The sequence below is a fragment of the Nuphar pumila genome, chromosome 15, assembly GCF_984573655.1.
Source record: "Nuphar pumila chromosome 15, dmNupPumi1.hap1.1, whole genome shotgun sequence".
Taxonomy (NCBI): domain Eukaryota; kingdom Viridiplantae; phylum Streptophyta; class Magnoliopsida; order Nymphaeales; family Nymphaeaceae; genus Nuphar; species Nuphar pumila.
This window is the reverse complement of record NC_143263.1, coordinates 66,972,901-66,987,619: the sequence shown is the minus strand read 5'-3', so window position 1 is coordinate 66,987,619 and position 14,719 is coordinate 66,972,901. Positions and strand designations below refer to the sequence as shown.

Below are 14,719 nucleotides of genomic sequence, written 5' to 3'. Positions count from 1 at the left end.
GTTCTGTGAAAAAAAAAATTGCTCCCTGTCGGAGAACGCGCAGGCAGGGAGCATTTTTTTTTAAAAATTTAGCGACAGATATTATCCATCGCTAATTTAAAATAGTGAAGGACTCGCGACAGATCATGCCCATCGCTAATCCATCGCAAATTAGCGACGAATAAGTTTTGTCACTACTTAGCGTCGAAAATTCTGCGATGAAATCTGTCTGTCGCTAAACTATTTAGCGATGGATTTAGGTCATCGCTAATCCATAGGTTTCTTGTAGTGGATTGAGTCTGACCTCCCAACTAGCTATCGATGGAGACCCCTTTTTGTTTCACTGCAGTGCCTGGTGGTTCGGAGATCACTGGGAGTGTATAGTTCATTGTCTTGACAACATGTAGAATTGAGGTATTCTACGCGGGTTGCTACGCCCATAGATGGCTATGACAGGTATAACCGACTTAGGGTTAGTTTGGTATGGCAAAGTGTTTAAGAGAATTAATAAAGGGATAATTAAAATATACAAACTTGCATAGTGTGTCGAAAACTAAACTTAAACTAGGGACTTAGAGTCCACTACAGTTGTAAGTTAAAGTGTTTATTTGCTTATAATTATTCCTTACTGGGTTGTAGACTCACTCCCTTATATAATTACAACTGTAGGTTCCAGGCACATTAGCATAGACAGAACATGATCGGCTACTTATTTGGTAGAGCACTTGGTAGTTTTTATTTTTCTTGTCATTGAACATTTATGTATTTGTTATTTCTTATTTTATGAATAATGAACATTGTGAAATAAAGTGAGTTATTGAAAAAAAATGAAAAAAAAAGCCATGTTTTCTCTGTATGAACTCTGTATGCTTTTTCTCTGTGAAGTAATACAAACCGAACTCAGATTCCCAAGGTCCCAGATCGGGGTGTTACACGTGTGGCTTTCGATCCTGAGTTAAATTATATATAAAGAAAGAGGTGAAACAACATGATGATCTTCCTCAAAGTCGGATGCCATTGTAAAGAACTGAAGATTCAACTCTTTGAATCAAAACAAACCATAAGGCACTATGCTTTATTTGGGAGTAGGAATAGAGGATTCAAGATAACTCCCCTGATGGCTGTTTGGAAGAAAGGTACCTATGGAGGCTTGGGGAGTTGAGAAAGTAGTTGCACGTTTTCATGTAAAATGACCCCAAAAATATCTCCTCTATGATGTGAAATTTACATATTCCAGAAATTAGATAAATTCTTCCAACTCCCCCAATTCTCTCCAATAACTTGCACCCAAAGAGTGCACAAAATTAGCAGGAGCCGAATGTTTTGGATCCATACAAACCACAGAAGCCACTGATATTGCAAATATGAAATTTTCATGTCACAATTGAGGAGAAACAAAATTTTGACAACCTCTCTCTCTCTCTCTCTGTTGTGCAAACATTTTTCCTGGTTTCATTTTCTTGCTAAAAAAAATGTCTGATCCCATGGAAATCAGAAATTATGATGAAGGATATCCTATTTCCTCTGGTCAACAAACACCATGGTGATGAACTTCATGCTTCTCAAATTTGAAGAGCATCAGCAATGGAACCTGCAAGACTGATCACCTCAAAAGGAGCCTTACCTTCTACAGCCTTCACTGTAAGAGGGCATGAATCCGTGATCCAAAAGTAAGCAAAAGGTTTTCCAGAGCCTTCTGAAAAACAAAAATTGATGGAAAATAAGCCATAACAAATATGACAAACATAAGTGAGCAACAAGTATATAGTTACCGTCATTGCTGTGAACAAATCTCGCCCATGATCTCTTTGGAAACACACCATGAGTGACATAAGCGCTGACCTTTGCAGCACCATGATCAGCCAAAACTTTCTGAAAGGTTAAAAAGGAGTTAAAATGGCATAAGCTCAAACTCATGTTTCATACATTCAGTTCTTTCTTTTCTCAAGTCATTGCTTAAACCTACAGTGTGAAGTTAAACTTCTCTTTTCTCAAAAATAAACAAAACAGAGTTGATGCATAAAAACCTTGCATCAGCAAAAAGATACACATGATTATGCAGTAAAACAACAGATGCATACAGAAGCATATGGTTTAGAGTCTTTAGACATAAGATAAGCATTCATGAGATCATGCTCTAGTTTGCTCAATGGAAATAGTACGAACTACTTGTATGTATGTAAACACTCACTGGGCTACCAATTAGACAAGATTGGATGCAATCTAAGGACGACTGACTGGAAACAATTTTGGAAGTCTCTGAGAGTCATCAACTTCCCAACGTAAATAGAAGGAATTGATGGGGAAACTTGTATATAAAACTATTAAAGGCCTGACTAACCAAATCCTCAAGGTAGAAAAGGGAACTGAAAAGGCTATGCCGGATACTCCATTCTTACTCCTGTACCATATTCCCTCGTGAACTAGTCACATTGGAAAACTTGATAAAAAATGGCTGCATCCTCAATCGACAGCTGTATCCATGAGGCATAGCAGTAGGGCAATCCATATGAAAAACTAACTAAGGTCTGCATTGAATTGCTGTTAGGTGCACATGGTTGAGAAACAAAAGCAAGAATGCCAAACTATAGTAGCTCAGAAAATTACAACCTAACATAGCTAGCATTGGCAACAAAATAAATATTGGATTGTGAGAAAATGATCAAATCTAAGCATGTGCAAGTTGAGAAAGTATAAGGCAAGAAAAGATTTGAATGACAAGCACTTCCAGAAGAGCTTATGCTTGGAGACCAAAGTTCTCAATTACGCTTGGAAAACACTTTAAAAAATTCAACTGTTTGAAAGATTGCAATATGGAAAAGTGAAACAGCATTAGTACCAAAAGGTGATATGATGCAGGTTAAAGGATCTAAGAGAGGCATCAACACTTAAAGACGTGAACCATAAGTATGTGCCCAGAATTTGCAGAGTAACTAAGAGCATAACATCACATGTGATCAGAGAAGTAAGACTTGCAGACACATCTAGAAGAGGAAAATCATGATGATAGAAATGATAGTTAAAGTGCCATTCTAGTTAAATATTCAAGCAAGAGTAAATTGTCATCATATATAGGGGGACCAACACCTTACATAAAGCATAGGTTGGTACATACTTCACAGGAACCAGTAATTCATGCCCACTTACTATTGTATTTGATACTATGATATGATAGACAGAGTAAACTGTTAATTTTACAATTATGAGTTTGCTGTTGTGCACTTCAACTAACAGCTAAACACAATTCTCATCATATATTTGCATCATTCTTGTGATTTGACTTTTTGCCCCTTTTCTAATGTGGATTTTCTGAGGAAGTTATTGATAAACAATGACATACTTCTGCAAAGCATTCACAGAAAGCAATGAGGATACTACTACCAGTCTATACAGTAAAGGTCCATACCTGACACTCAATAAGTGTACCACCAGATTGTACCAAATCATCAACGATTATGACATGGCAACCAGCAGGATTTCCCTCCTTCAGACGCACAATCCTCTTATTACCTTCACGAACCTTGGTGCAAATCACCTTAAACATCACATTCAAATTAAAATGCTATTAGACTGCCAGGAATAAAAACTATTAAGCATCTTGTTGGACAGTGGAAAATTAATGAGCCATAACCCATAGGCATGTAGGTATGTAGGTATGGGGGCGTGTATGGGATATGACATGGTCTGAAGGGTATGGCACGAAAATTCCTAGAGAGATTGGTACATGGCTATATACCGTAGTCACAGATATAGGTAATATCTTGAAAATATCACGATAATATCATTGTAAATTCATAAAAATGATATTAAAGGCAAAATATCATGATATTTTGAAAATATCAATAATTTATACATTATATATATAGCGATAATATCACAATAATATAACGACATTATCAGTTATTTTTTTCTATATACTAAATATGTTTGGCTTCTTTCTCTTATATTTTTTACTTATTTCTTATATTGTATGCACATTTTATTATCTAAACATGTTATTTTCTTACTTATTTCTGTTATTTTTATGTTTTTTAATTTTTTAAGCATTAATTTTTTCCCAAGAAATTGCTTTGCCGAGATATAGCCAAGACTGATATTTGTGACTATGGTATATACATACACATGCAAAAATGCACAATTATGCTACATTTACAAAATGCTTTAAGTATAAAATTGTATTGTCAATTAGGAACTAAATTGTAAAGAATGTCAAGGGTATATAGTTAACAAATAATGATCATACATATATAGTTAGCAGAAGACACTTTTGACTTAAAGCATAGACTCTAGAATTATTGGATCATAAGATGAATAAAATGTGTAAAAGTGTGAAACTCAGTTGGCTCGTACCTAAGAGTACTCAATACCAGTATGGGTACATGCTAGGAACCTGGTGATTTAGGGACTTGATTTTATGCACCTTAATCATCTTAGAGTTTTTTGGTGTATTGGTTAGGCACCTAACATTTGACATCAGAGCAACCACTACGTTTTGTGTTAGATTCCCAAAGGGGCAACTTAGAAAAAGGGCTACCTGAACTAGAGTGAAAGCCGCCAAAGATGAAAAAGGCTACATGGAATTAAGGCAAGAGTGAAAGCCATCCTAGAGTGGCCTTCCAAGGACATTGGCTACATAACTTGACGGTCTGTTAGGATCTTGGTGGTTTAAGGTCTTGAATTTTCGCACTTTAATCACTCTAGGGCTTTTTGGTGTATTCGTCAGGCACTTAACAGTAGGATGCAAGTACAAAAAAGGTATGTGAGCCTGGTAGTATCCGTGTTACATAGTCAGTCAGTTGGAGAAAGATAGTATATATGACAGAGATGGGAAAACAATTCTGACCATTGGAAAGTGCTGCAACTGCTTATAAAAACGCTTCCAAGCTCCATCATCAGGGAATGCCACAATGATCTGGAAGTAATGCAAACATAAAACAGTAAGGTTTCATGTATATTTTCAGCATGGCAGTAAAAGGTGAAGCAACATAATCTAATCAGAAAAAAACAGCACTCGCACTATAGAAGCAATAAATACAAAAAGGCCACTGCAATGCTCACATTGTCAGCATCAGGAAGTTGGTGAAGCCGTTGCTTCAGTAGAGGAATTCCAGTCTCAAAGCAAGGCAAAACATGATCACCAAAATAAAACCTTTCCTGTAAGAGCCAAAAAATACAACCTTGTGAGGACTAGATTACATTGTGAACATCAAAAAGTGAAAGCATCAAGGCCAATAAATGCAAATGGACAATCTACAGTCGAGATCTTTTCAGTTGATATGTGTCTAATATGTAATGACACTAATAAATGTTCATGAAAACTTAACCTCCTTAAGAAACAAGCAAAAACTAAATTGGGATTCTGTTAGATGTATTATGGATCTGACCTTTCTTAGTCCAATCCCACAGTTACACATATATCTGATATTTTGAAGCTCTAACATTGTCATGAAATTTCATGAGGTAATATTAAAAATCTATCTTACCATGATTTAAAAAGTATAAAAAAATATCTCTACACTACAGAAATATGATTTTTGAAAAATATTCCCAATTCCATATGTTTGTAAATCTTAAAGGGTGTTTCTAAATATTTATATGATACAAAAAACAGTGCTTATTATCCCCCTTTTTCACTTTTATTTTTCTGAAAATTGCAGAGATCTTGCCCAGAAAAAGATTATTTTTAATTGGCCAGAGACGTCGTCTTGACAACAAATTTCCAATATCAATGTTGATGACTGTGATTGAACCAACCTAGGTTTGATCAAGATCCACCCAAATGCACCTGGCCAACATGGATTAAGATGCTACTTGGTTTAACCAAAGCCACATGGATCAAAACCAGGCCAAGCTGTAAATTAATTCTATTCCTGTCCACATTAAACTAGTAACTGTCCTGCTTAGATGACCCAACACTGACACATCTAGGTGGGATACTCATTTTGATGGTTATTTGGTCCATCTTTAGACACAATTGAGCTGCCTAGACGCCGGCCAGCAACTCCAGAAGTTGTGCATAGGATCACAGCACGTTCTCATGCATCAAGTTTGGCCCATTTTGGACCCGCCAAGGCATGGACTGAATCCAATCTAGATGTATGCAAGTACAACTTGGTCTTATGTCTGAAATACACATATCCCAGGTGTAGGTAATAAGTAGTTTTATTTTATTCAGATGCAACAGCGCTACAGAACATCATTCTTTCATAAAGAGTACTCTACTAATGCTTTTCCAAAACAAGGAAAGACACAACACAGCTGTTATCAACATAGATTTGGGAGCGTTTGCTAAATATGATAAACATGTATCGCCTACTTCATCCTAAGAAAATAACAAAGATAACAAGGATTGTCTTTATCTCATTACCAACCTTTTTGATAGACAAGCTGGGGCTCTGTGGGATTTGCACCTGAGATCCCTTAGTTATGCTTGCGTGACCTAACCATCCAGCTATCACATTTGACTAAATATTTGCATGATTGGATTAAGGAGTATATGTGTTCTATGGTTGGAATAAGGTATGTATGCATTAAGTGGAAAATGATGGAGAAGCTTTTAGCAAGGAAAGTCACTTATCCAGAATAACCCCCAACCTCCAAATCTGTCTCAATCAGCCAATATTTTATATGATTTTGAGAAAGGGGAAAGGGTGCAATTGAACCAATAACAATGAGTTCCAGTGTGATCACGAGTGTGAATACATTAATCTAATAGCATAGTAAACAGAAATGCAAAAGAGAAAATAAGCTTTTTGTGATGAAAATTGTCTTTGCCATCAAAGGCAACTCACCTCCACCAAATTCATGCAGACTATGCTAATCAGGCAATATGTTTTGCTGATTTGGGGCTAGAGTGTCAAGAAATAAATGAGAAACATGAGTGGCAGTGTGATGAGGAATTGTGCTACCAGTATACAAAAGACACACACATGTGCACACTGTTTGTATGCACACATATGCTTGTGCTTATAGAGGCCAGCATTTTCAGTGGATTCCAAAGAAAAAAGTCGGTACAATATGAAAAACATTACAACTACACATCCAAACGATAAAGCAAGCATTAAAACTTAAATCCATGACAATTGTTTACAGTAACCAAATAGTTGCATAAAACTTGAGAAGACAAGCCAATAATCAAGTGGTAATTATAGAGGATATAGTGAAATTATCAAATGATGGATATGCAATACAAAACCAACCTGCAAAGCATGAATGTCAAATGTAACCAAGCTGCTTGGACCGCCGCGAGATATAGGTATATTTGATAGTATACGTGCTAAGGTAAATGCAGTGGCAACATCACCTTCCTCTTCCATGCGTTCAAAAGAACCAGTTGGAAAAAATGGCAAGACCAATGAAAACGAAGCAACGAAAAGTCTTGGCAAAGCATATATGACAGAGAGCTGCTCAAATATGACGCCAGGGGAACTGAAGGATGCTAGGAAAGCAACATGCTGGCCCCGGATATCATGTGCATTGTTAATGAAAAGGTTTGGAAAGCCATCAGCAAAGGACCTGTATCATAAGTAGTAGAATCAGTTACAACAATAGAAATCTCGAATTACATAAACAATTGGATGCATAGCAAATTACAAGATGCATTCCTTTAGAAATACATACTACTCCAATCACGTTGGCTTTCTTTTTCCCTTTAAATGTCATTTACCGCTAAGGAAAAGAACTGACAATCAAGAAGAATAAATTTGCAGTACAGGATAGTGGATAAGTCAGCAATAAGCAGAATCATTGCAGCAGGCAAGAAAAACAAAAGCAGAATCTTGATTAGCCTCCAGCTTCTCAAAAGAGAGAGATGACCATTCATGCTAACCGGATCATAATGCAATTGCATAACATATTCTCACTTCGAAATACTATAAGCCTTCTCTCTCATATACAAATTCCTCCTTTCACTCCCTTCCTGTTAGACATGGATGTGACTTCACCCAGTTTATACAACCATACTGAAGGTCACAAAAACACAAACTACTAAAAATTTGGACATCCGCCACCTTATAACCCGAAATCCCTTCAGAAAACTTATACTCTCCGCAATACAAAAACAAAAGCACCAACTCAAACATCACAATACACGGACATGCACCGGACTCGCATGCAGAAATATAGGTACCCATATGAACAAATGTGTCCATCCATAAGAAATAACAGATGCTCCACACTGACATACACATCGAAATCTCACAAATTCTATCACCCGCATGCACAGACTCTACACTCAGGCATGCACAGATAACCAAAACCATGCTACAATTCCAACTCCCCACTTAATTTTTTGGACACCCACATGCCCAAACACCTCAAAAAGCACATAAACCACATCAAACAACAACGCCACGTCACAAAAACAACAAACAAAGAGAATTACCTCCAACAGATAGACTGCAACAGAATACAATCTGACTGAGCAGCAATGGCGCGCGCAAGATCCTCACTCTCTACGCAGTAGAAAAGGTATATCTGCTTCTTCTTATTGGCCTGCACCACCTCCATTCTTTCTTCCCCACAGCCAAAAACCACACTGTCAGATTCTGCTAAACTCTTCTCTAGAGCTCAAGCTTCAGAGTCCGGGTAATGCAGAATGGCATAAAGACATAAAACAACGCCGGATACTTCCTTGGTAGAAGGATCTAAGGGATTTTATAGGCAGAAAAACGACCACCCATCTGTAGTACCTCGCTAAAAGAAGGCAACGATATGAAGTTTTTACAGAAGCGTTACGTTGCAAAGAAAGCGTGTGCACAGAGACGACGAATGGGAATGAGATTTTTGTCCGCTTAGCAAGCTTTAATCATAACACGACTTTCATCACTACTTAAAGGTCAAGCACACCATACCATGCTGCCCTTTATGCAAAAAACGGAAGTATGTTTAGCAAATAGTGAAGGAAAGGGACTAAGTTGCCCGAATAAACACACGGCACCATCTGAGCTTTTTTCTAAAGAACATTCAGGAGTAAGAAATGATTTTTCAGTGCAGAAAAGCACAAAAATGAAATTGTGCTCCCACCTCAATTGATTTCATCATTATTTCCACTAGAGCAGTTACAACTTGAAGTGGTAGTTTAGTCAAATTTTGCGAAGTACAGTATTAGTTGCAGTCTTGCAGATAGAAACATATTGTGGTCAAACGCAAAGGGTTTGGTTTGGTGGTTGGTGTGGATTGAGTCAAGAAAGGCTGTGTGTGTTTTAGCCCCACTTTGTGCCAAACACATTTTTTGTTCTTTTTTGCATTTTTGGTGGACGTAACGGAAGCGCAATCTTTGTGGGGACATGCAACCCGAAGATGGATGCCAGGTCGGGCACTGTAGGGGTGACAACGGGTCGGATCGGGTCCTGACTCAGGTGGGACTAAAACCGGATATGACTTTGAGGTACTGGTACTGGGTCTGGACTTAGGTTCAATCAAGTCCATCATAAGAAAAACCATACCTGAATTACATGAACCAGACTAGGCAAAATAATATTTTTTTAATCTTTTGTATATTAAAAAATCAAGGATCTTAATTGAAACTCAGGCCAGACTCGGATCTGATATGAAATTTCACAAATCATACCCAGCTTCATATAATAATTGGGCCTTTTGGATCTGATCCAGATTCTAATCAAACCTTACTCTTCATCACCGGACCCTATAGAGTTTGGTACAGGTCAAACCCGGCTCATTGAAACCCTCTATCCAGCAGGCCATGGGTTATGGGTACAACTGTACAAGTTTTTGACCTGGATTTGACAAGAGGTTGGCTAAGGGTGCATTTGGATATCTCAAGCAAGAATTTCTATTTTTTGGTTGACTCTAGTTGGTAAAACCCTTGAGGTCTCAGCCCCAAGGGGTTCTGTGTAGTGGGAGGGGTCTTTGGCCACTAGATGGGTGGTAAGGTTCCATTCTCATGGGCATCTGCCCTTTACCATATTATAAGAAGGGGTAAGGGCATTATATCTCTTGCTTGTGTCGAAGCAAGGTGACTCCCTGCTAGGCAAGGGGTGCGCTGAAGGGTTACACTGCCAGAAAGCTACCATAAGTACACAGGCATAGCTAGTGTGACTAGGTCTCTGATCCGGGGTGGTGGTGTGGTTTCCCATTCCTCATGAAAAAGAAAAACCCTTGAGGTCTCCCTTTCTCATTCTATCAGGATGTAAAGCCAGCTACGGCCTTATGGCAAGGGATGCTTTTGGGCTCATATTTCATTTGTTTGGGTGAAACATAAAAAGTATGAAATTATGAGAAAAAAAAAGTTGGGCTTATGGAATTATGCAAAAAGAAAAAAAAGTTGGGCAGATTTAAGAGTCTCGAATGATTAAAAAAATGCGAATAAAAAAGAAGATGTAATTTTCTCAATTTTTTAACAATTCATTTTTTCATGTGGAGATGAAAAATAAAATCATATGACAAGCTGCTCTCTCCCTAAGCCTGATCATGGTGAGCCTGATAAGACCTAGGTTGGGTTTTATTGGTATCTCCTAAGGCTTGAAGGATCTGAACGGGTCCATCCAACTCCGAACAATTGGCCTAGGTTGAGCTCTGGAGTATCCAATCCGGGTTGGATTTGATTGGTTTCCCCCGAGGCTTGAAGGATCTGAATGGGTCCAACCCAAACTTGGCTTAGATTAAACCCATGTCTACTCGAATATCCAATCCCACTTGGAGGGTGACTAGACGAATTTTAAATATAATTTGGACAGTAAAGAGTGAAAGGTAAGTCGCCATGGAGAATGCTTAAATGCAACTTATCCATTGGAAATTTGTTTATTCTATTCAAACATTTTATAAATGCCAAATCTTCATCAACGAGTAGGTAGGTGGCAACTCCGAGAATGTAATATGGCATATGATTGACCCTGTCATATGCCAATCCTGACCGTCGAACCTATGTAATTCCTGACGTGCATCCACTTTTGCTCCCAAGAACAGAAAAAGGAAGTACGTGGCACTATCTAAACCTCAGGTTCAACAGTCACATTTGGCAAATGATAAGGTCCATCATATGCTATATGACCTGATGCTCGTTGGCGGTAAGTGGAGACGAGAGAGCTTCATGGAGGCTCCTCCTATATCATATTACCTATTCCTTCAAAATAAGGAGCAGGTGGGACTTTGACTAAAGCTAGAATGCCTTTCCAATAGGGGAGGGATGTAAACGGTTCGGATTGGGATTCCATGTGATCAAACCATATCTGACTAATCAGATGTTAGCTAAATGGATTCTAATTTGGATTCAGCTATGAATGGTGAAAAGTGTTGGGTTAAACCACCACGTTGGTGGTGGTTACCCACGATGTGGGTAACGTTTCCCCACATAAAGTGCTCCTTTCGTTAAACCCATCACCGAATAAAAGGGGGAACGGTTGTTCAACCATTCTCATTCAGTGACTATAAGAAAGAGGTTTCATGAGCAACCTCATACGGAGAAAAACAATGTGGAAAAATCAAAATTGTGTATACAGTGAAAAACACAGTAAAAGAGGAAATATGGTCGACTCACCGGTGGCATTCAGAGGCCTGCGCTTGTGGTGGCTGCAGACCAGCTGAGTTGAAGGAAACCCCTCTCCGGCAACATCCTCCGCCCTCCGGCAATGTTCGCTTCAGGTATGCATTTTGTATGTTTTGCTTTTGTAGGGGCTCTGACGAGCCCGGTGGCGGAGGCGCCGACGACACCGGTCCGACGGTGAACCCTCCCCCCCCCCCAACAATGGGTTATGGGCCCACACCCCGCATCCGCTGCGGGGTGTGCTCTGGTCGTCCAACATGGCAGATCGCCGTGGGGCGATTCTGCATCTAGTCGCCGGCACCAGCTTACCTCAATTTTTTTTGGAGGTTTTCTGTCGGCCAGGGCATCGTCGGCATTTTCTTTCTCCATCCACTTTTAAGGAGTCGCCGGAATCGACGCCGAACCTCTGTTTTTTATGATTCGCCGGCGGGTGACTGTTTTTTGCCGGAGAAAGATTGCCATCGGGGTGCCGGTGTTGGTCACTGGCAGGCGGCGTTGGTCGTCGGCAGGGGGCATCGCCGGCAGGCGGCGGTCTCTCTCTGCATCTGGAGAAGATATAACGAAATGGGGTTTTCTGAAACCCTATTTCGTGTTTGAGGTTATTTTAAACCTGTTTTGGATTTTCGGGTCCCGGTTTTGGATTCGGCCCAGCCCCACCCGAACCGATCCATAAGGCTCCTCTGGATCGGATCTGGGATTCGGGTGGGGACCCTCTCTGGTCTGGCCCGGATCCAATTAAAACCCTGGGTCAGACTCGGATCTGGTTAAACCGGGTCCGACCGTGATCTAGTTTAATATCGGGTTCGACCCAGATTTGGTCCTAACCGAGTCTGACCCGGATTCGGTAAATACCGGGTCCGACCCGGATGCAGTTGTTACTGGGTCTGACCCAGATCCAGTAATACCGGGTTCAACCCGGATTCAGTTACAAACCGGGTTCGACCTGGATCCGGTTTTTACTGGGTCTGACTCGGATCTAGATATTACTGGATCCGACTCGGATCTAGATATTACTAGGTCCGACCTGGATTTGGTTCCAACCAGGTTCGACCTAGATCCGGTTACAGTCAGATCTGACCCAGATCTAGTAGGGTCCAGACACTATTTGGCCTGAACCGGATCAAGGATTGATTCAGCCCCCTTCCGAGACCGGTTCCTTCCAGTTTCTCACTGGTTCCGAGATGCTAAGACCCTGTTTTCTTAAATATAAGAAAATACAGGGATTTTGGCATACGATTATAGGGTTTTTATGAACTTTTGTCCATACTTGACCCGGTTCATAAGGTTCAGAACTAGTTCAGACCCTTGGATGACCGATTCAGGAATGTTTCAGACCGGTTCAGAGTACTTTAAGACCAGTTTGTGATACATATGACATGTTCATTCTGTTTTCGAACTATTTCGAAGGTCATATAACTGGTCCATTCCGTTTATGGACCATTTCAAGATATTATTTTCATATTGGCATTAAGGATAGTTAGATGATTTAGTATTTTCATGTCACCAAAGTGACTGAAAACACGTATGTCATCAAAGAATTTTATACTATCATACAGTTTAAGTCAATATCCTTATTGTACTTAGATTCATAAAACGATAAAGGACCCAAATGTAGTTTTATCGTGTTTAGAATTTAAGTATGGTGGAATAAGGTAAATGTGTCGAGATACATCACACATGTGTATCCAAAGGTATCTTGTATTGATGGTCTAACTTCACAAGAACCTTAGTTTTACCGAATATGGTCGGTAGGCGAAGTGATTTCTCGTGTCGGAGCTCTTACCAAAGTAGGACTCCGATGACCCCCTTCACTCGCCTGAAAATAAGCATATCAAGGGCCTTTATTATTTTGCTTTTTTCATTAAAGTTTAGTCTCGTACGAATGCTTTTTGATACATGTTTTTTGTCATGCAGTTTCTAGTTCTGTGATTTTAGATGGCTCTAGCTCTATACCTTTTCTAGATGGATCTAACTTTAGTGATTGGAAAGAAACTGTTCTTTTTACATTAAGGTATATGGATTTAGATCTAGCCCTAAAGATAGATGAACCTGCTGCCCTCACTGATCAGAGCACTGTTGATCAAAAAATTACTTTTGAGAAGTGGGAGCGCTCGAATAGACTTACTTTGTTGCTTCTATAAAATAAAGTAGCTAAGATTATTCGCAGTGCTATCCCATAATGCAGAGCAGTGAGGAAATTTTTGAATGCCATTGAGGCACAGTTTGTGAGTTCAAACAAGGCCAGAGCCAGTACCTTGATGTCAAAACTCATATCTATGCAATATACTTGAGGGAGAAATATTCGCCAGCACATTTTGGAGATGAGGAACATAGCGTCTCAGCTAAATGACATGAAGTTCACCATCTCTGATTCTTTCCTAGTGCATTTAGTTCTAACGTTCTTACCTTTGGAATACAGACCTTTCAAAATCTCTTACAACACACATAATGATGAATGAACGTTCAATGAACTTATGTCCAAGTGTGTTGAATAAGAAGAGAGGTTGAAAGAGAAGAAGGTGCAGAGTGCACATATGGCTTCTTATACATCCAAGGTAGGACCAATGAAGAATGCATTTAAAAGAAATGCTAGGAAGAAGCCAACTGGGGATAAGTCATCCCAAGAAAAACAATCCAACTCTGCTTCCATAAAGTGCTTCTTTTGCAAGAAGAAGGGACACATAAAGGCAAATTGCATAAAGTACAAGAAGTGGTTGGAAAAGAGAGGTAATTTGTCATTTGTTTCTCATGAATGTAATTTATTACAAATTCCTGAAAATAGTTGGTAGATTGATTCTGGTGCTACTGTTAATATTTCCAACTGTCTATAGTTGTTCCTGAGCAGAAGAGAACCAACAATGCATGAGAAAAACATCTATTCGGGAAACAAGATGCGTTCACATGTGAAGGGTGTTGGAACCTGCAGGATTACTCTGGATACATGCGTAGTTTTAGATCTTCATGATATCTTTTATATTTCATCATATAGTAGAAACTTAATTTCAATTTCAAAGTTGGATAAATTTGGATATTGTTTTAAGTTTGAAAATTCCAAATTGTTCATATTCAGAAATTCAATTGAAATTGGTTCTGCATCAGTTTATGATGGTTTATATAGATTGAATGTGAAGATCCAAACTCGGAAGTCTCTGATTTCTGAATACACATTGGTTGGAAATAAACCTAGCTTGATAAATGATAAATCTTATATGCTTTGGCATCAAAGGTTGGGTCATA

The 14,719-nt window shown here is 39.1% G+C and overlaps 1 protein-coding gene across 2 annotated transcripts; it reads right to left on the bottom strand.

Moving 5' to 3' along the window:
• Window positions 1-1,300: 1,300 nt before the first annotated feature.
• On the bottom strand, window positions 1,301-8,900 carry LOC149815506 (ribose-phosphate pyrophosphokinase 4-like). 2 transcript variants are annotated; one of them, XM_089988982.1, is made up of 7 exons: window positions 8,363-8,900; window positions 7,179-7,494; window positions 5,038-5,133; window positions 4,823-4,891; window positions 3,386-3,514; window positions 1,752-1,851; window positions 1,301-1,675 (listed from the first exon to the last, which is right to left on the bottom strand). In XM_089988982.1, exons 1-7 carry the CDS (start codon window positions 8,485-8,487, stop codon window positions 1,542-1,544), a joined length of 969 nt encoding a protein of 322 aa, XP_089845108.1. In that variant the 5' UTR covers window positions 8,488-8,900; the 3' UTR covers window positions 1,301-1,541. The 2 variants fall into 2 exon arrangements, with proteins under 2 accessions (XP_089845108.1, XP_089845109.1); XM_089988983.1 differs by having other exon boundaries at window positions 1,301-1,672.
• Window positions 8,901-14,719: the final 5,819 nt, after the last annotated feature.

Coding starts and splice junctions, on each gene's coding strand:
- LOC149815506 (XM_089988982.1), bottom strand. CDS start 8,487: ATGGAGGTGGTGCAGGCCAATAAGAAGAAGCAGATATACCTTTTCTAC. Junction 7,495..8,362: donor TTGCAGTCTATCTGTTGGAG/GTAATTCTCTTT, acceptor CTTATGATACAG/GTCCTTTGCTGATGGCTTTC. Junction 5,134..7,178: donor TTGACATTCATGCTTTGCAG/GTTGGTTTTGTA, acceptor TGGCTCTTACAG/GAAAGGTTTTATTTTGGTGA.